Raw genomic sequence first — 22,206 nt, forward strand, 5'->3', positions numbered from 1 at the left:
TAGATTCCTCACTTTTTTTTTTTTAAAACCTTTATTGATAAACACGAAAATACAATAGCAGTCATATAGCCACTTCGGGTCGGCTGGCAACAATTCCAATATCATATCAGGATGAAAGAATACACAGCCCTTCAGCCGACAACCCTAGGGCCCGGCGGCGATTAACCAATCGTGTTATGTCATACTTCACTGTACAGGAGGAATAAGGTTTTAATTTTGCATTTTGAAAAAAACCTACCAACCAAAAAATAAGAAAATAACTGCAGAGGCTAAACGAAAGGCAGAAACATAAGTAATCCTTCTGGGGAGGGCATACCACATCCACAACTGTACGTTGTCAACAGTAAGAGCAGCCGTGAGGGGGAGAAAGAGGGAACAAGAAGTAGCCAGCAACACATAGACAAATTCCAGACTAGAAGGAACATCATGCTAAGGGGATTGTAGCACCTCCAGTGGAGGCTCAAAAGGAGGGGTACAAATTTCACCACGATATTGGTTCCACTGACTCCATACCCTCCCCCATTTCATGGGCCTCTCCCGAGCAACGTAAACAGTTTTTTCACGGAACATGCACCAGTCCATGTTCCTAGACCAGGCCGACAGACTCGGTGCCCAAGCTGATCCCCACAATTGCGCAATGTCACACTTGGCGATCATGTTACCCAAAGTGGCCCACAGCGTCTGGGCCACATTATAATAATTGGGCTCCCACACATTTAAGAGGCACCTTCGGGCCTCCGGCAAAAGCATAACACCCGTCACCTCAGACATAACACCATGTACACGATTCCAAAAGGACGCTACCGCAGGACATTCCCACATAATATGAAGGAACGTACCCACCATGCCACAGCCACGTTTACACAAATCATCTGAGACATACCCCATACGCAACAAGCGAGGACCGGTCATGTACACTCGGTGTAGGATTTTTAACTGCACCAATCTCAGACGGGCCGAGATTGCCACCTCCTTCGGGGAAGATATCGCCGCCTGCCAGTCCTCATCATCAAGTTCCAGTCCATCGCTGGTCCAGGCCACGCGGAGCTGTAGAAGAAGGTCCGCTCGGTCGTTTATCAACTTTTTGTATATAAGAGAGATCGTACTGTCCGGGACGTGTCCATCGAGTACTCTGTCCTCCATGGGTGAGGATTCTGGAACGGGCTTGCCAGCCGGTAAAGCAGAGGAAAGGCCGTGTCGGACTTGTAGGTACCGAAAGTGTTCTCGAGGACCGAGTTTAAATTCTAGCTGCAACTCCTCAAAGGATTTTATCTTGTCTTTCCGCCAGAGGTCTCCCACCTTACTAATCCCAATAAGGTCCCATTTATCAAACCCCTTAGTCATCCACAAATTGCCCAACCTCTCAGCAGCGTAGAGTGGAGTCGCTCGAGTGAGAGCATCCGACCAGCCCATAGCAGCATTAGCGTTGTACCAGACCCGCACCGCAACTCTGGTAGGCCCAGTCAATGCCACATCAGACCGTTTTGAATAAAGCGCCCTGTTATAATCTCTGCCCGGAAACAGCCATTTATCCATAGCAAAAGCCGGGTTAGAAGCCGGACCATACATCGCATGATTAACCGAGCTCAGTTGAGAGGCCCAGTAATATCGTCGTATATCCGGCAACGCAATACCGCCATCATACCAAGGCAGCGTAAGCTTGGCCAAGGCAATCCGGGGACGTCCGGCCCACAACAGTTTCCTTTGTAAGCACTCGATCTCATGAAAATAGCTGGAAGGCACTAGATCTAAAGTATTCTGAAGGGCATACAAAAATCTGGGAAGGGACATCATTTTGAATAAGGCTGCCCTACCCACCAGGGATAGAGGCAGTCTGCTCCAGGCTTTCACATCTGCTTTTAAGCGAGTAAGCGGGGGGGAGTAAGTTGAGTCGATACCTGACAGCAGAATCACGTGAAATATGAATTCCTAAATATTTAAACCCGGTGGATGATATTTATATAGGACAGTTGCGCGGTACGAGTGGTGTATCGTCCGTGAGCGAATACACACAAGACTTGGCCCAATTGATGACCAGTCCAGAGTTCCTTCCAAAGGAATTTAGGACGTCAAACAGGACTCCCAAAGATTTCCGAGGGGAGGTGAGGTAAAGGAGAATATCGTCCGCATAAAGTGAAATGCGATCTTCAAAACCGGGGGCCCACCTGATACCTTTGAGGGATGGCTCCCATCGCAACCAAGCTGCCAAGGGCTCAAGAGCCAGGGCAAAAAGCATCGGAGAAAGAGGGCATCCCTGCCGCCTACCCCTTCCCAGAACAAAGGGAGCAGACACTCGACCGTTGACGACCACCTGGGCTCCTCATACAGTAGTCGGACCCAGCCAATGAACACCGGTCCGAAGCCAAACTTCGCCAGAGCCGCCCATAGATATGGCCATTCCACTGTATCAAATGCCATGGTGGCATCTAACGAAACCAAAATGGCCAGCTCACGCAACGTCTCCGCCCTCGCCAGCACGCCATGAAGACGGCGTAAATTCAGCGCGGTATTACTGGCTGGAATAAAGCCAGATTGGTCCGGGTGCACCAAATCTCCGATCACTTTAATCAGACGGTTTGCTAATATTTTCGCCAAGACTTTAGGTTCCACATTCAGAAGTGAAGTAGGTCTATAGGAGGTACAAAATTCACGGGGTTTACCCTCTTTAGGGATCACCACGATAGACGCTAAGCGCTGATTGCGGGGAAGCGAACCTCTCTCCCTGGACTCCAAGAACATCGAGCGAAGATACGACGCCATTTTGTCTGGACACAACTTGTACAGTTTGATGGGTATACCATTTGGGCCCGTAGCTTTTCCAGAGCGGATGGAGCGAATAGCGAGCGCTACTTCATCAGTGGAGAAATCCGCCTCCATTAGCTCTCTATCAGAATCGGACAGGCAAGGCAAAGCAATATCCCTAGGCAAAAGATGGGAGTCTTCCTCTGGCCGGTCCGAGACCGGCGCATACACCGTTTGAAAGTGACAAGCAAACTCTTCCACAATCTCCAGCGGATCCGTCACACGTACACCATTCACTTGCTCGATCACAGGCACCGCACGATTCAATCTCTCCCTTTTGTCCAACCAAGCTATCAACTTCCCCGCCTTGTCGCCCACATCATAAAGACGGCCCTGTTGTTCTCGACTCATAGCTTTCGCGGCATTCGTAACCGAGGCTTTATAATCAGACTGCTTCAGTTGCAAAACATGCACTTTTTCACGCGTGACCCCACTCTCAAGATCCCTCTCCAAAGCCACTATATCAGACTCCAACTGTTCAACCTCCCCATTGTGGCGCTTCTTAGAGCTGGCGACCAGCGACAGAGTCTGGCCCCGTATCACCGTTTTAAAAGCCTCCCAAAGGGACACAGATGATGACACGGACCCCACATTGTCAGCGAAGTAGTGATCTATAGCTTTAATCACCCCGCCCTAGTCTCTGGAGCACAGAGATGCCAGGGATTAATTGGGGCGACCTGCGTCCAAATGGAGATCTATATGGGTCCATAGCGGGGAGTGATCCGAAATGCCCCTAGGCAAATGTCGGGCCTCTCGCACCGTCGTGGCCTGGGCTGCGGGCACAAGGAGATAATCAAGTCTGGCTAAGCTCCCATGGGGATTCCTCACCTTTTGAATAGATTCCCAAAGCCGTACCTCTCCCGGAGGAGGTTGTCCACCTGACTAGACCAAAAAATTCTGCAAAACAGAACAAGCAAAATGGCCATCCCTCCTAACCTCAGAGTCCAAGCAGTAATGATTTGCAAAGGTGTGGAGGGAGGCCAATGTTGCTGTTTTACAGATATCAAGAAGAGGAACACCGATAGCCTAAGCAGAAGAATTAGATTTAGGTCTAGTGGAATGAGCTCTCATACCTTCAGGAGGGTCCTTCTTGGCCATGGCGTAGCAAATCGATGCACAAGATAATCCAACTGAAAAGAATCCTCTTGTGCACTGCCTTGCCTTTCACCTTCCTAACATAGCCCACGAAGAGCTGATCGTCCAGCCTCAGATCTCTAATCCGATCCAAATAATAGCTGACAGCTCTTTTAGGGTCCAAATGATGCAGTCTCTCCTCCTCCTTGGAAGGGTGAGGGGGAGAATAGAAAGTGGGTAAAGTAATTGACTGTCCCATATGAAAAGGGGTAACCACCGTGGGAAGGAAAGCAGCCCTCATCCTTAGAACCAACTTATCCGCATGAATGGTTAGGAAAGGAGGTTTCGAGCTAAGAGCCTGAAACTCACTTATCCTCCTAGCCGAGGTAATGGTAATCAAGAAAACCGTTTTAAAAGAAAGAAGCAAGAATGAAGAGGCTCAAACGGAGAACCCATTAAAAAAGGAAGGACTAAATTAAAATCTCACAGAGGCATAATAAAAGGAGTGGGAGGGAACTTATTTGTAAGGCCCTTAATGAACCTCAGACAATGGGGGATTTAAATAAAGACGGCTGGTCCGGCAAACACATAAAGGCTGACAAAGCCGATAAATAGCCTTTGACAGTAGCCACAGCACAACCTTGTTGTGCCAAAGAAAGAGAAAACTCCAAAATATTAGACAAACGGGCCTTAAGAGGGTCAATGTCTCTCTCTCCGCACCACTTAACAAATCTGGAGCATCAAGAAGAGTAAACAGACTTAGTGGAGTGTCGCCTGGACGATAAAATAACATCCACTATATCTGGTGGGAGAGAGAAGGAACTCAGGTTGCCCCGTTCAATCTCCAGGCATGAAGGTGCAAGCTCTGGAGGTGGGGTGTGGAACGTGCCCTGCGACTGCGAGAGGAGGTATGCCCTGAGAGGGAGACGGAGTGGCAGGTGCGGTGAGAGGTGAATTAGATCTGTGTACACACCCTTCTTGGCCAATCCGGAGCGATCAATATGACTTGGGCCCGCTCTTGGCGAATCTTCTTAATAACCTAAGAAATCAAGGGTATGGGAGGAAACGCGCAAAGGAGTTGTGAGCTCCAATCCAATTGAAACACGTCCACCAGCGCTCCCTGCATCAGAAAATGGAGACTGCAGAATAACAGGCAGTGTGCATTCTCGTGAGAAGCAAACACGTCCAACCGAGGAGATCCCCACATCTGAAAGATGCAATGGACCACCTCCAGATAAAGTCGTCACTCGTGATTGGCCGAGTAACGCCGACTGAGATTGTCCGCACGTACATTTAGCATCCCCGGCCAAATGATTTGCAAACACACAAATCGGATGGTTCTGAACCGAGAGCTGCAGAGCCTCTCGACAGAGACGAAACAACCCTACACCTCCCTGCTTGTTGATATACCACATCGCAGTAGTGTTGTCCGTCAGGACCTGAACTGACTGACCACAAAGGGAAGGGAGGAAAGCCTTCAGTGCCAAACGAATCGTCCGTAATTCCAAAAGGTTGATGTGAAGCAACCTTTCCTCTGGAGACCAAACACCTTTGACCTCCAGATCCCCCAGATGAGCACCCCACCCTAGAGTGGAGGCATCCGTGATCACTGTGGTCACCGGCGGAGGAGGCTGAAAGGGCTTTCCTTGAGGCAGGTTGCCCTGCACACTCCACCAAGTCAACTCCGATGCAGCTTCTCTGGAGATTCTGATCTTTTCCCCAAGATCTCCGTTGTGCTGATACCAATACCTGCGGAGGCACCACTGGAGTGCCCTCATGTGCCAGCGTGCATGGTTTACCAACAGAATGCAGAAAGTGAACAGACCGAGCAGGCGAAGGACCTTCAGGACTGGAACAACCGCTCCATCGTGAAATAAAGGAATCATCTCCTGAATGTCGAGAACCCTTTGCGGAGGCGGGTATGCTCGAAACACAGAAGTGTCCAGTATTGCCCCTATGAACAGGCTGCGATGAGAAGGCACTAGGTGAGATTTGGGTACATATATCGAAAAACCCAATTTGAACAACAGATGAGTTGTCACCTGCAAGTGGCGCGAAACCAACTCTGGAGACTCCGCTTTCAACAGGTAGGGGAAAACAGGAATCCCATACCTTCTGAGATGAGCTGCTACCACCGCCATCACCTTTGTAAAGATTCGAGGTGCGGAAGTAAGACCGAACGGGAGAACCGCAAACTGATAATGTTGCGACCCTACCGTGAACCGGAGATACTTCTGATACGACTTCAGTATGGGAAGATGAAAATACGCATCCTGCAGATCGATAGACACCATCCAGTCTTCCTGTTGCAGCGCAAGAAGAACCTGAGCCACGGTCCACATTTTGAACTTCTCCTGTCTGAGGTAAAGGTTCAAAATCCTGAAGTCTAGGTTTGGCCTTAAACTACCGTCCTTTTTTGGGGATTAGAAAATACCGGGAGTAGCAACCCTGACCCCTTTCCTGCTCCGGAACCACCTCTATCGCACCTTTTTGAAGCAAAGTAAGACCATCCTGCTGTAAAGGCAGTAAGTGGTTCTCTGAACACCCATCCTGGCAAGGAGGGTAAGGAGGAGGAAACTCAAAAAAGGGAAGGGTGTATCCATTCTCTACAAGATTCAAGACCCAACGATCGGTCGTGATCAGTCTCCAATCTTGTAGAAAGTGGGACACCTGACCCTCAACCGGACCAATATGTTCTAAGATGGGGGATCTAGAACTGCTTTCCTGTTGTACCAACGGTGGAGGGAGGAGAGGTAGAGGAGGAGGATTGTTGTCGAGCTGCACCCTCTGTACAACTTGTACAAGGGATTCTGCTGCTGCTGGCCCTGCTGACGGCCACGAAAGGAAGCAGAATCTCCCAAATCCACGATACCACTTGTAGCCGTATCCTCTAGATTGCACCTGGAGACCTAAAGACCTTGCAGTAGCCCTGCTGTCTTTAAAAAGCTCTAAGGCTGAGTCTGCCTTTGAACTAAAAAGTTTTGACCCATCAAAGGGCAAATCAAGCAAAGTCGCCTGAACATCAGCAGAGAAACCAGATGATCTGAGCCATGTCGGTCTCCTTGCAGCCACAGAAGACTGAATCACTTGACGTGCTGCAGCCTGTGAATCCGGAAGGACTTCCAAGAAATTGGCACGATCTTCCTGAGGGAACTTCAGAGCTAATTGTACAACAGAATCCATCAATGCATGGATGTATCTTCCAAGAAGGCAAGTTGCATTAGTGGACTTAAGAGCCATACTTACCGAAGAGAACACCTTCTTTGCAGCTTGCTCCATCTTTTTAGAATCCCTATCACCCAGAATAGTAGGGAAAGCACCAGAAGACTGTTTGGAACAAGAAGCCTGAACATCCAAACTTTCCGGCGTAGGATGTGATGATAAAAAAGCCAGATCTCCAGGGGCAGGCCTGTACCTTCTTGAGATAGAGCGAGAAACCGCTGGAGCAGATAAAGGCTTCTGCCACACTTCCAGGATTGGTTCAGTAGTTGATGAAGATGTATTCAAAACTTCTGTGAGAATATTGGATTTTACCTCAGCTGAGGTAAGCTATAAACCAAGCAAATCAGCCGCCTTCCTTATAACCGCGTCATATGGAGCAATGTCCTGTACAACACCTCCACCTGCAGATGGAAGATTATATTCGGGGTAAGTTTCCAGGCCACTAGCATCATGAAGGCCTTCAAACTCATCCATAGAGTCAACAATCTCCCCTTCCTCCTGATTCTGAGCATATTCCTCCTCTTCAAGGAGGCTCTCTCCTAGAGTATTGTTTAGGAATCGGCGTCGGTGGCGGCACACGCGGCGCCGGTGAAGACATCAACAATGTCGATGGAGGAGCCTCGGCTTCGAAGCCCCCCCCTTCATCCCATCTTAATCTTCATACTCTTGAATCAGACTTGTCCCTTACAGAATTATCTAACACCCTAAATTCTCTCACTAAAGGGAAGACTCCTGGTCCAGATGGCTTTTCCGTTTAATTTTATTTACACTTTTCAGATCTCTTACTGCCAAAACTCTTAACACTTTTTCACTCCTTTTTTTAGATGGTAAGACGGAAGGTACCTTTCAAGAGGCAAAAGAGAGTCGAGATCCTAAATATTGCAAGAATTATCGCCCAATGTCTTTGGTAAGTGTTGATTATAAGTTGTTTGCTAAACTGCTTGCTCTATGTCTAAATCCTCTCATGCCTCACCTTATTGCGAAGGAACAGTGTGGGTTTGTCAAAGGCAGACACACTTCTGATAACTCTCGACTTTTTCTTAATGTTCTCACCAAACTTCCTTCTATTTCTACTTCTCTAGGGGCTATATCAGTTGATGCTGAGAAGGCTTTTGATAGAGTATACTTGTCCTTCTTATTTGCTTCGTTAAAGTGGTATGCGTTTGGTCCCAAATTAATTTCACTTATCTCTTCTATATTCTGTTCCTAGGGCCTCAGTGTTAGTTAATGGTTCTATTTCTTCCTATTTCCCTCTTCAACGCGGAGTTCGTCAAGGATGCCCTTTATCCCCTCTTCTTTTTGTCCTAGCTCTTGAACCTTTTTTGTCTTCTATGTGTAACAATGTCTCTATTTCTGGTTTTTCTTTTGGTGACCAGCAACTTAAACTTGCTGCGTAAGCGGATGATATCCTTTCATTTATTTCTAAGCCTGATACCTCTGTCTCTCCTCTGCTTCATCAATTTGACTGCTTTTCCAAGGTCTCTGGTTACAAGATCAACTCGGACAAAATAGAAATCCTTCCCCTTACTAAATTTTGTCTTTCCCATTCTTTTTCATCCACCGGTTTTGCCTGGAATGATTCAAAAATTAAATATTTAGGTATTTGGTTTTCCAACTCTATTACCTCTTCAATTAATTAAACATGACTGCTGTAATGTCTCGTATTGATAAACTACTCTCTTCCTGGAATCCCCTTTTTCTTTCTTAGTGGGGTAGATTAGATTCAATTAAAATGATGATTGCCCTTATTTTAATTTATATACTCTCTATGCTTCCCGTCCACATTCCCGCCATATACATGAAACATATTGATTCTTGTCTTTCTAAATTTCTTTGGAAGAATAAAAAAGCTAGAATTGCCCTTTCTTCTCTTCGTAAGACCAAATCTAATGGTGGTGTGAATTTTCCAGATTTTCGCCTTTATTATAAATCCTTTTCTCTTCGTCAAGCCTCGAAATGGCTCGTATCTGAGCATTCTCCTTTTACTCTTCTTTGGCTATCCATTGAGCAAACCTTATTATTACCATTCTCTCTCAGGAAGTAATAGCTTTCTCAGTTAAAACTTCTCATACATCCTTCCCCTTGTTTAGACATACTTGTTCTCTTCTAAAGCCTTTAGTTTTACCTAATCCCCTTTCTTGTGATGACTTTTTTGATTCTCCTATTTGGCATAATTCTCTCATTCTTCTCAATAACAGGCTCATTTTTGGGGGAATTCTTGGAGGACAAGGAACATCATTTGGGTTAAACATCTTTTTGATGGCCTTGCACCTTGCTCCTTTCCTGAATTTCAAGCCTTATTCCACTGTCCTCGTTCCTATTTACAAAACTTTACCACTCTTATAGCAATTATTCTAGAGATATACTATTCTCTTCCCCCCTCATCTCCAAATGTAGGCCAAAACTTGCTTCTTAAACTTCTCCTCTCCTTACCCAAAGCTTCTCTTATATATAAATACTACTTAGCCCCCAATCCAGATCGAGTTAAATCCAAATTGGAACTTTCCAGAGAGTCTGATCTGGGACGTGAATGGGCTGCTTGCTTTTGGGACAAACTTTGGTCTAGATCTTTAAAAATCTCTCGTTCTGCCTCTCTTACTCAATCTATGTTTTTTCTGTATCATAGGCTTTATCTTACCCCTCTTTCTATTGCTCGTTTTTCTCCCGATTCAGATTCTAACTGTTGGACCTATGGTTATGTATCTCCTTTTTCTCTGCTCCTCGGTTTCCAAATTTTGGAGATCCGTTTGGTCCTATATTTCTCTCATCTTTAACCTCTCTATCTCTTATTCAATACCCCTACTGTTTACTGGACGCCTCTCTGACTCTTTATCTTTACCCTCTCATCATCATGGTCTTTTTGATCACATTGTTGCTCTAGCCTTTCAACACATTACCCTCAATTGGAAAACTCTTAATAACCTTTCTACGCAACACTGATGGAATAGCCTTTGCCACTTTCATAGACTTGATGTTGCCTTCGCCTCCTCCTGTACACCAGCTTTTAATAGAGAGCTTTTTTGGTTACCCCTCACAACTTATTTAGATCAGATTGTTTTTAAACATAACTCCTCCCTCAATTTTGAAAATGTTAAACCTCCTTGAATACCTTTTCTCTGTTCTTTTTTCATATCATCCAAGATACGTTGACATATGTTGTTAATTGACCAATGGCTTGTTCACACTCGTTGTTTTATGTAATGTATTATGCGTTCTTTTATATTAACATGTTAATATTCACCCCCTCCTTCTTCCTTTCTTCTTCCCATCCCTTTTTCATATAAAACCCTAAAATAGCTTTTATGTTTTTTATTGTACTAGCCATATATCATGTTAGAACTATGTTTCAATATCCAAATCTGTTGCTGGTATTTTTTTTGCCTACTTCTCTGTTTCCTTAATAAAGCTTTTCAAACATAAAAAGACTTCGCCCTCTTCCTACCTCTCTTCTCCTTCTTGGCTTTAGCCATGAACAACTTGGCTTCACCTTCTTTAATCACTTTGGGATTCATCTTCCTGCATCTCCGGCATTCCTCGACGTTGTGGTACGAAGATAAACACCAGAGGCAGTCATCGTGCGGGTCCTTGATAGACATATGCCCGCCACACTCTCTGCAGGGTTTAAATCCCGTCTTCCTAGAAGTAGCCATCAGAAACAAACAAGAGATACAAAGTTTTCTTAGAAGAAAATGGAGAGACCCCAGAAAAACCGTTAAGCGGCGACGGCGCGGAAAAAAGGGAACTGACGTCAGCACGCCGACGAAGTCCTTTTGTGGCTCCGATGACATCATATGGTGCCGCGAGCGGAGCCTGTCCATTGTGACGTCCTCGTCAACTTGGGAGAGCTAGGAAATAATTTTCCTGTGGAATGCTGGTGTAGGGGGTATTCAAAAGGCGAGGAATCCACAGGCAGAAGTATCCATCAGAAATGTGTTTCTAGAACTGTTCTAAGTACACCAGGATTGCTAGGAAGAACCTTTGGTGTTCTATTAAAATTATATCCAGTGGCTAATGTATTGCTGTAGTTATATTTTCTATTGAAAGCATATGGTCACCACATTTGGGAGGTAGTATGATTTTTTTCCTTTCTTCTGTAATCTTTTGCACATGCTTACTATAAAAAAAATACATTCACCAGCTTCAAAAAGGCCAGGGCTATTGGCCTTGCTAAAGCTTGTTTTCATTGAAGCCCAAGAAAGGGGAGATGTAATTCCATTTCTAGGCCTGTTTGTCAGTTGTACTTGGCACGGTATTTCTGTGGTTCCTTCCAGCTCAAACTGCAAAAGATGCAGATGTAATAAATCCTGATATGGGATAAATGTTGTACATGCAGTACAATTCTGTGCTTTGGGTGACATGCGTTCAACGATAGGAAGATTAAAGTGCCTCTATCTTTACAAGCTGAAACAGGAACAGGCCACATTGCTCAACCAATGAGAGAGCTGTGTTTAGGGTCACAGGAATTTTTCTCATTTGTACTCTAAAGCCCAAAAAGTCTTTAATGTTTTGATTGAGTTTACAAAGCTTTCTTACATCTAGATTTTAACATAAAAAAAACACTTTTAAAGCAGGACTTGTGTTTTAAGTGAATGAAAAGGGTAATGGGGACTTTAAAAGGTGGGTGGGCACTCTGAAGGGTATGTAATAAAAGTGGGTGTGCATTTAAAAGGGCATGGCCAAAGCACATCTAATAACAAACCCACCCTCCCCCCCAAAAAAAGGCACTGCCTGTGTAACTATAGTTGTGGCCTAACTGTTGCCTATTACTACCTTTGGAAAGTCAAGTGTACAAAAGGTGTAACCTACTAATTTGTCTGGAATGAGACAGTACAACTAATGGTAAGCAACCAACAAGTTACTTACCTTCAATATAGCTCTGCCTGGGTGTTACTCTATCAAACTATAGATTTCTCACCTTGTGAATTTCGCCAGGGGCCAGATTGGATGCGGGAAACTCAAAAGCAGTGCAACAGCCTCCCTACCTCACGAATAGCTGAGCCACTTGGCCTCATGAGGCACCCCCCAAAAAATAATGCCTCCTGGAATATATTCAAAACCTTCAGCAAAAATGACGTTCATTACATCCTTACTGCGCTTAAACCCTCAAACCACTTCAAAAACCCGTTACAATTGAATATCTTCAGTGAGATCAAATCCTCTTTACTCCCACTTTGGAACAAGATAGTAAACACTTCACTTCAGCAAGGCCCTATCCCGGACTGCCTAAAGTAGGACAGGTAACCCTATTCCGATAAAACTCAATGCAAATCGATTGGACCAAAAGAACTTCAGCCCTATTTCCAACATCCCAACGGTAGCTAAGCTCATTGAAAAATGCATTCAGGTCCAACTTTGCAACCACATTAATCACTCAACTTCTAGATCAATTCCAATCCAGCTTCCATCAAGGCCACAGCACAGAATCAGCCCTCATGCACATAGTGGATGACCTGCTAAAAATCTCGGACCATAACTAATCCTACCTTCTAATCCTCCTTGACTTATCATCTGCTTTCGATACGGTTAAACATGACAGTCTCCTAGACTTATTTGAAAGGAGGATTGGGCTTTCAGGGTTGGTACTAAATTGGTTCACCTCATTCTCTACAAAAGGACTCAAAGAATTAAGGTTAACCAGTCCACGTCCAATGCAACACCAGTTACGTTACGGGTTCCACAAGGGTCCTTTCTCTCTTCTATGCTCGTCAACCTTTTCATGGAGCCTCTATCCGAAAGCTTGAATTCCTCCAACACCCACTACCACATGTATGCGGATGACACCCAACTGTACCTAAAAATCTCTTCCCCAGAGGATATTAGTTCCCGCAACACAACCCTACTAAAACCCAAAACTGGCTAACCCGCAACCACCTCAAACTCAATGCCATTCAAACAGAATTCCTCCTAAAAGTCCCACCCAATCATGCACCCGAGATTAATCTATGGATAAATTATCTAACTGCTCTCAACTGCACTTTATGCATTATAGACTCCACAAGATCTCTGGGACTAACACCTGACAAGAGTCTGAACATGCAGGAACACAGTAGTTCCACAGTCAAAGGATTGAACTATCAAATTAACATTTTAAGGAAATTAAATCCCCGTCTCCCTCAGGATGACTTAAAATCAATGGTCCAAGCCCTAGTCACTCCCAGATTAGACTATGGAGGGGCAACCCTTTGTGGTCTTCCTAGTTTCAAGTTTGCACCTCTAAGAGCCTCTCTTGATGCTGCTGCCAGGCTCATCAGAGGACCAAAAAGAAATAATCAAATTTCCCTGTATATTAAAGCCCTTAACTGGCTCCCCATGAGGCAAAGATACCACAGAAATTCTATAAAAAGTAAACTAGCAACAGAGCCTTCTTGGGTATTGCACTGAGAATTTGGAACTCCCTATCACTTGAAATCAGACTGACTCCTCAACTGCATCTTTCAAAAATAACATTAAATAACTACTTATGAAAAAATGTCTGCCTTAGGTCATGCAGTTCGACTCATGATCTACATCCATGATGATTATCACTAGACTGTAAAAGCATATCTTTAGTCTCATTGACTTGTCCTAGAGAGGTTACCTTCTGCATTTCATGAACTTACACAGTAATACCTCTCTTGATTATGTTGTTGTTTGCTTTCCTATTTTTCTTATTTCCGAGCATTTGTAAAGCACTGTGATATCCTCATAGGTCATGTTCGTGCTATATAAAACCTTATAAATAAATAAGTGGCGCTGTGTGACTACGCTTTCAGCTCCAGAACCGTACATAAGCGCACCCATGCATGCGGACATCGGCTTCTTTCATCAACTAATCTATGCCCTCAGGCATAGAGCCCATACGCGAACTGAATGAACCAGGGTGTGTTTTCTTAAATTGGGATCTTTTTAGATGGAAGAGACCATACCACAGAATGGGGAAGTGGGAGAACTGTGAAGAATCTGTGTTTAGATAGAGTATCCACCAGAAAGAGCTTTACCAAGGGTAAGTAACTTGTTCCTCGGATGGATACTTCTAAACGCAGATTCTTCACCTTGATAACAAAGCAACAATTCCCAAGCTGGAGGGCTGTGGAATGGCTAAGACTAAAACATCTAGGACTGAGCAGGCAAAATGCCCTGGCTGTCAAAGCAGTGGTGATCATGAGCGTATGCGTTGATGCCCACATAGCTGCCTGACAGCTATCCAGGGTGCAGCTGTAGCAGCCTTGCCCTGGTGGAGTGAGCCCTCAGACCTTATGTGGCGACTTCTTACCTAATGTGTAGCAGATTTCAAAGCAGAGGAATATCCAACGCAAGATGTTCCATTTCTGCACAAGCTTTCCCTTTTTTGACCCAGAGCACCCCACAAAGTGCTGATTGTCCACATATTGTTTCTTGATACGATCAATATAAAAGCTGAGTGCTTTCTTGGGGTCCAAACAATTGAGTCCCTCTTCCACTTTTGAGGGATGTAGTGGAGCAAAGAAGGTTGTAAGGGTGATTCCTCATCCAACATGAAAAGGCATCACCACCTTCGGGAGGAACGCTCAATCCTTAACACCAGTTTGTCTGGAAAAAACGTGATATAGGGAAGCACCGTGACCCTGCTAAAGGGGTGTACTTGGTGCTCAGTTATCAGTGTTCACAACAGGACAGCCCTGGAACATTAGTGATAAAAGGACTCAAATACGGTGATTGAGCCCAGTATCCCCATTGAATCCTGCAACTCTGTCTCACATGGGGGTTGTACGGGTCAGCGTACCAGTGATGTAGGTATGGCATGTATGCAAAGGTTTGAAACTTGCAGGGACATTCAATTCAAAAACTGCTGAAAGCAACATGTTGCCATTAGGAAGCCCTTTCGGTAGCATACCGAAGGTGGAAACATGGAGGAGAGGAGAAACAAGAACATTTTAGTAGCTGTTCGAGTCCGCGTCAGAGTATGATGTTAGGCTATGTCAATTTGTTGGCGAGAGATGAGGCTGGGAACTACAAAGGAGAAGCGCTGGGTGGTAAGAGACTTTCCTTTTACTTGATGACCCAAGCTGCAGAAATACATAAGCAGACCATTATGTATTCAGTTTTTGCTTTATATACTGGCAGCAGAATATTTGGATGTCATCTTCGTAAAAGTAATAATTTACTTAGACCATCCTCCTCTTCGAGAAGAACTCTACTCAGTACATATTGCTACATAGCATTGCAATTCCAAACACTTTACACAAATGTCATTTTCAGAACAGATTCAGCCACTTGTTCAGATTACCGACTAATAGCTAAACCTCAGCTAAGACTCCCCTCAATCCCCGTCTTTTTCAAGGGCCTTGGCTACTCACCTGTCACATGGATGTACTGTGGTTTGTTCTCAGCTGGAAAGTTGAATGCAGATGCAGAATATTTATCCTGGATAAAGCCAAATCTGTAAAGAGGGAGGTTAAAATCGATAACTTGGTAACAACAAAAGCAACCCCCGTCCTATTGCACCCAATAAAGTGACCACACTACGCTAATGGGTGCTCTACCTCCCCCACACACCAGAGAGTGACAGAAAAGGAAAAGTAAAAGTGAAAGCAACACAGAACGGATATGTATTGTCAGGTTGGTAATTTGTAAATCATTTGATGCCAGCACATGGTCATCTCAATGTGCTGTGAAAAGACAGGAGAGAGGGACTGTGAAGGCAAAGCACTGCACTGTTACTAATTCAAGTTTCTTTTTGGTGCATTCTGTCTTAATTGCAAATTATAAACATATCCTGCAAAAATATTACAAGGTTTTAATTTTGAAAAATATGAATTGATTTATAAATGTCCATCTTTTGACTTTGTTCTAGTATGTGCAATATACTTGTAATTTGCTCAGGTATTGCTGTGCTAAGTTCAATTTTCACTGAGAAAAATTCTTAGGATACAGAAGTTTGATTTTTATAAACCACCTGAGACCCCCTTTCCTACCATCATCATCTCTAACATGGCCACCATTTAAATCCAGTATTGTGCCATCTGTACACTGCGACACATGTACCTGCACACTGAATTCCACCCTCATTTTGTCATGCCCTCAAGTCCTTCAAGCTGCAACAAATATAGAACCTGAGCAAATCAGTTTTGGGGTGGCTGGGGGCAGTTGTAAACATGGACTTGGGGGGTAGAATTCGGCAAACAAAAAAGTCTGATGGCTTTCACTACTCTCTGTGGAGTGGGAAAATGTGAAATGGTTTCCAAAATCTTCTCTGTACCAAAGTCCCAGGCTATATATCCCCTTTGCTCAGAGACATACAATGCATAATAACGTGTATCATCAGGGGGGACTTTAGCATCACCTCCCCTAGAAAATCCAGCCCAAGGTGAACAAGAAAGTGCACTGAGTGAGCAGCCCAATTTTACTTGTAGTATCACCATTCATGCTGTGTAACGAACGCACCCACACCACTAGATAGACAGGGTGACACAGGAGCTGAAATTGAATTTTCTGCCAGACCCGCTGGAGTTTGATTGGGAGCATTACCCTGCCAACCATGAAGGTTGTCAATGAACTCATTGATAGGGCAGTCATCCAGACTTTAACTGTAGTGTTTTGCCAAAATGAAAGCATCAGCAGTGGCGAGGGACCGAAGTGCTATTAAACTTGCACCTTTTCTTGGAGGAATTCACAGTTATTCTACAGGGACTGCCCGCGTGTAAGTGGAAACAAATACGTACGTTTCTTGTCTATTCAAGACATTTTAAAGAAAGTGTTCATTTGGGAACTGATAAAGTTGAAATAATAAAAAAACGATATTTGAAGTGCACGCTTAGATGGCAGCTGTTTATTTCATGGATTGGGCATTGATTGGAGACAGTCCCTTGTTGCTGTTGATGGTTGTGTTATCCAATGAAAATGCTCAATATGTGCAATTTAAATCAAGGGGAATTGTGGTGCAACTGAAGCTGAGCACTGAAGCAGGCATTGCGCCGAAATGCATTTGCTCATTTAAATTAATAGTGTCCCATGAGTGCTCCGTGCCTGAGCCTTTATATATATATATATATAATATAACACTATATGAAATAAACACAGAGGTAGATATATTGATTGCTATGCATCCTATCTAATGTTGCTGACAACAATCTCCAATCTCATTTATTTATTTGTTACGTTGTGCTGTTTCTTTTTTTGTTTACCTCTTGACACCAGGCTGAGGATGTCCTAAAATGCCAAGGCGGGGCAAGAGAGATGAAGATGGGGGTTGGGGGCGGTACGAGGTAGCGGGAATCCTTGTTGATGGAGTTGTCTTCCCCAAAAGGTTAGCACCTTACATTAAGAAACCCTGGCTGGGCATCTAATCAGTTTGCAGGGTGCAGCAATGGAAAGGGGAGAATGAAAGATTTGGAGGAAGTAAGTTATGGAGAGGAATGAGGTTATGACAGAGTAAGAAACAAGTTACGTGCCTTCGTTAAAGATAGTTCTGATTCATACTGTGTTCCTTCTGTAGATTATTTATCTCTGAAATATGTAAAACTTGTTAACACTCTGTCAGCGTGCCAGGTGGTGCCACTTGTGCTCCAGGCATCAAATGCTGCCAAGAAAAAAAATAACTACACCAAGCACACCACCCACCCACCCACACCTCTTCACATACTACAATCTTTCAACCCAGTGTGTATCCGAAGATCTGTAGACTGCGAGGGTCGATAAAGGGTTACAGCACCTATCAAAACCTACATTACCAATAACACATTAACTTTTTATTCAAATCGATACCAACTTTGCTGCAGATTCACGATCTCTGAAGATTTAAGCAACAACAGCTAGCCAATTTGAAGGAAGGTAATGACACAAGAAAACCCTGAGTAAGCGTATAGACATAACTAGGTATGGTCTCAAAAGGCAGAGCCATCAACCAAATCAATATCAGGTTGAAGTCCCACTTAACAGTGAGGTAAGGTGGAGGGGGTAACCTGTTCACCAACTAAGAAATCTCCAGAATCTGAAAAAGAGGGGTTTCATCATAGCTAGTTGCTCTAATAGTCGACATCTACACCCCTTCTTGGCAAGTTCCAAAGAAACAAGCAACACTTCGGACAATGAAGATGCAAAATGGATCAAAACGAGCCTGGCTAGTCACACACTACAGAACCTCGTTAGCCTATATCCATAGTGAAGCCTCATACAATTCGATCTGAATCGAACACTCACAAGACAGGCCATTATAAATCTCAGCCTCTCACGGGCCACCCATGCGTTTGCAGGCTGCTTCTCTAAGGATGCGATGGACACTGCACCCTACTGCAACAAAATATATATATTCAAGAGCAATTAAAAGATGGGAAAACGCGGGAAGGCATAGACCACATCGTGACAACATACAATGTGTGTTCTGTTGATAAATCAACATTTCAAAGTTTCTACCATGTGATTTGGGTGAATATGTTTGAAGACAATGGAGAGAAGTGACTTTCCAATGGGAACTTCGGGTTTTCTTTAGAATACCTTCACCCATCACCGAACCAGCAGTGACTGTGAAATTGCTATTTTACTTAAAAACACATTTTATCTACGATTATGCAGCAAATTTGCAAAGTATTCATATTTTAAATCTCTTCAGAGGGTTTGCACTGCTTTTCCCGTTGTACTGACTTGTTGAGTTAGTGACCCTGTAAAAACACAGTGCGTCATCCAAAGGACAATTATGTAAAATGTCAGAAACCTTGCCCTATATCTCCACCATCTGGTTTGTAACTAGTCCTAAATACATAGTGGCAGGTGTCTTCTACGAGGGAGCAATACAAGAATGGCAGTCATCAGATGGAGAGGTCTGCATCATCTCATTACGAAAACTACCTGGCAAGGAGCCAATATCATGTGCATCCTTTTATGTCATGGAGAGTCACATTTACTTCATCTCCATCCCCTCCCCATCTCTTCTCCAGCGTATCACCTCTATCGGTGACCACAGAGGAGAGCGAAGTCATCCCATGTCTCATTCAGACCACACATTCGCTGGGTGCGGAGACTGGCTCAGTGGATGTCAGCAATAGTCTCAGCGGCACCACCAGCACCAGAGTATGGCCCTCCCATGCTGCAGCTCCCACGCCACCCCTTACCCCAAAGCCAGAGGCGCTGTGAGCTTGTCGTTGGTGTGTGTGTGGTACTTCAAAATCCTCAGCAGCTTCAGAACCATGTTGAGGAGCAAATATGGTGGAGGAGGGTCAACGATACCAACTACATGCTTTATTATGTGACTCAAAGGAAATGCCCTTTGAATGGAAAGAGTCAAAATGTGCCATTGAAGAAGGAACAACAGACATGCAACCCCCTTGCCCACACTGGGCACCAGGCTCAGAATCTGGCCCAAAGCCATTCCCAAAACACCTCAAGGAGAGGCAGGGTCGCTTCACCACCATCACAGAAGGAGATCTGTTTCCTTGGTGTCTCTGAGGAGTTCCAGAGTCTTAAAATACAAGAATTACTCTTGAACCTAAACCTCTTATTTTTTTCCTGCACTACAGCTGCTAAAGGACTCTGGGAAGACCTGACATTTTAAGTACAGAGAGCAGCCTGTCCCTCACTCTGAAGCATCTACTTGCACTCTGGACGCTTTTTGGACCATCGCCTTCCTCGTTCGCGACAGCTGTGGGTCTTCCTAATCATGCCTAGGCAAGAATCTCACCTCCACGCAGCACATAGCCCCACACGAGCAGCGCTTTCAGACATCACTTTGTTGCACTACCTGTAACCTTAACGGCCCAGAGGCCATGTACTCACATTGAACAAAAACAAGAAACAAAGTCAATTACGTTTGAACTCATTTGAGCACGGGCGCCCTGAGGCATGGCTGTGCGTTTTGAAGTCCTGGCACCAGGGTGCTGGAAAAAGAACTAAACGGGTTCGGGCTGGTTACACCTTTGTTCTGTTTGATGCATCACCGCAGCCTCTGTTTGAGAGACACTACAGCAGGCAAGAGTGAGAGCTCCTTGAAGGCCTGAGTCTGCTTCTTTCATCAAAGCACTGTAGGCGGGCGGTTCCCTCACACAGCCTCTCTGTAATACATACATTCATCTCTGGGTCTACAGCGAAAGAGGGAAGTGCACAGAGGAGATGAGGAGCAAAAAAACATTCCTTAGTTGACCTGCGCGCCTGAGAGAAAGGAGGCATCAGCGTTAAAGGAAATTACCTCACTCTGGGTTTCCTAAATGGCTACTCAGAGAAGGCTAATGGAATTTTAATGTTGCTCCTTATCTGGTATGACTAAACATCCAATAAAGAATTGTTGAAAACTGAAAACTATAGGAAATAATACTATAGGTGGAGATAAGCAAGCTGTGAAAAATTATAAGTCTACTCTAAAACAGGTGCTATGGCAATGAGTGGTAGAGTCCCACTGAAAAAGTTTCCTACTTTCTGTAGTGTTTTTTCTGGTGGTTAAGCCAGCTACCTGCTGATTCCTCACATTTTGAATATACTAGGGATAAAACTAGATCTAGAAACAGATATTTGCGCTGGTAGAGGCTACTCAGTGGGAGAAACAAAGCCATTGTGATGTCACTCGAGCCATAAGGCAACCCCCACTGGTGTCCTGACATCAGTTTCCCATCCATTTTTACGAGCCTTCGAGGCAGACAGGCTGAACATGACATCAAATAAGCAAGGTACGTTGCAAAACCAAAACTTGGAACCTTATTATCATGATATATTATAACTATATTACAAATATTATTATAATGACTGTAATAGAGAACAAGCCTTCAAGAAAAGGAGGTTGGGAGAGTGGAAAAGGAATCCACCAGAAAGATCGCTAGTGAAGTCAAGTAACTTTTACTTTTGACAGATACTTCTACCTCCACCTTTTATATAGAATCTCCAAGTGGTACCCACCCAGGAGGCGACTTGAAGGACTAGTTAAACTAAAAAGTCAAGGGTGCCGAGCGTGTAAAGTGACCTTCTCTCTGCACCTCTGAATACGAACAGCAATGTTTAGTGAAGGAAGGAAGCCCAATTTGCTGCCTGGCAGATTTCTACCATGGGAACGCCCCTTGACAGAGCTAAAATAGAAGACTTTGCCCTGGTGGAATGAGCCCTGATGCCCTTTGGATGTTCCCAATGTACCAAGGCATACCATACCTTGATACTCAAGATGATTTACTTGGACACCGTAATCCTCTGTACAGCTTTCTAGATCTCGCGCCTAGCTTTGCAGTGCCCAGCACTGATTGCGCAGCTCAAAACCGCTTGTACGGGGTTCTGAAAGCTGACCACACGCTCGTGCGTGTGATTTTGCTTTCCCTGTCTGTCATTGGCTTTCACGTCCTTTAAAAAAAAAAAAAATGCAGCACGCAATTGGGCAAAGACGGGTGCATGTCCTGCCTTTGCTACGCCCATTCCCGTCCGTGTCTAGGACGCGCATCAGCACGCCGCACAGACGACAGTCTCCCTCGCTCCTCTGTGGTGCACGTGCACCACTGGTTTTGATTCCCGCGTTTGGCTCCTCTGTGGTGCGCGTGTGCCACAAGTTTCGATTCTGAGCTTGTTGTTCTAGACAACTGCCTCCCCACTTCCTTATTGTGCAGTTCTGTGTATTTTGAGAACTTGAGTAGTCCGGTGATGATGAATTTTGGATTGGTTGAACAATCCTGAGCAAACCGGGCCCCAGGCAATGTAGACACCGGCGATGGGGGTCGGTAACCTACCTCAGTCGGCTGCAGTCGACGCAGGGCTTGAACCCGGGCATCCCTACCGGCCCCGTCGGAGTCGTTTGACTTCGAAGAAATATCAAAAAGGATCGAAAAAGTTTAGTCAAAAATTGACTAAGGGTACCACTTTTTCCGGATCGGCGCTTGCTGGCGCGGAAAAATGAAGAACTGACGCCAGCGCGCGAGGGCGGAGTCTAAGTACTCCGGGACGTGATCCCGACGACGGACGCAGAGCCGCAGACGACGCCTACCGACGCACAAGGGTACTGCTACGCAAAAGTTTTCGGATCCAGTCTGACGCCTGGGGATATTCTAAGGTAAGGAATCTAATACTAACCTGTTTCTTTCAGATAGGTATGGGCGTTGCCCTTTTACACACCGCGCTTTTAGTGTAAGACTTAAAAGATGTACTGATGTTTCTAGACACTAAGGCCTCCTCACGCGGTTTCACGTTTCC

The 22,206-nt window shown here is 44.8% G+C and overlaps 1 protein-coding gene across 7 annotated transcripts in view; it reads right to left on the reverse strand.

Moving 5' to 3' along the window:
• DEPDC5 (DEP domain containing 5, GATOR1 subcomplex subunit) overlaps positions 1-22,206 on the reverse strand; it is a 592,834-nt gene that overhangs the window by 14,110 nt on the left and 556,518 nt on the right. For all 7 annotated transcript variants that reach the window (XM_086942813.1, XM_086942812.1, XM_086942810.1 and 4 more), the window contains one exon: positions 15,414-15,496. In XM_086942813.1, the coding sequence (XP_086798939.1) occupies positions 15,414-15,496 (83 nt within the window). The remainder of the gene's footprint in view (positions 1-15,413; positions 15,497-22,206) is intronic.

This window comes from Lissotriton vulgaris, chromosome 11 (genome assembly GCF_964263255.1).
Source record: "Lissotriton vulgaris chromosome 11, aLisVul1.2, whole genome shotgun sequence".
NCBI lineage: Eukaryota > Metazoa > Chordata > Amphibia > Caudata > Salamandridae > Lissotriton > Lissotriton vulgaris.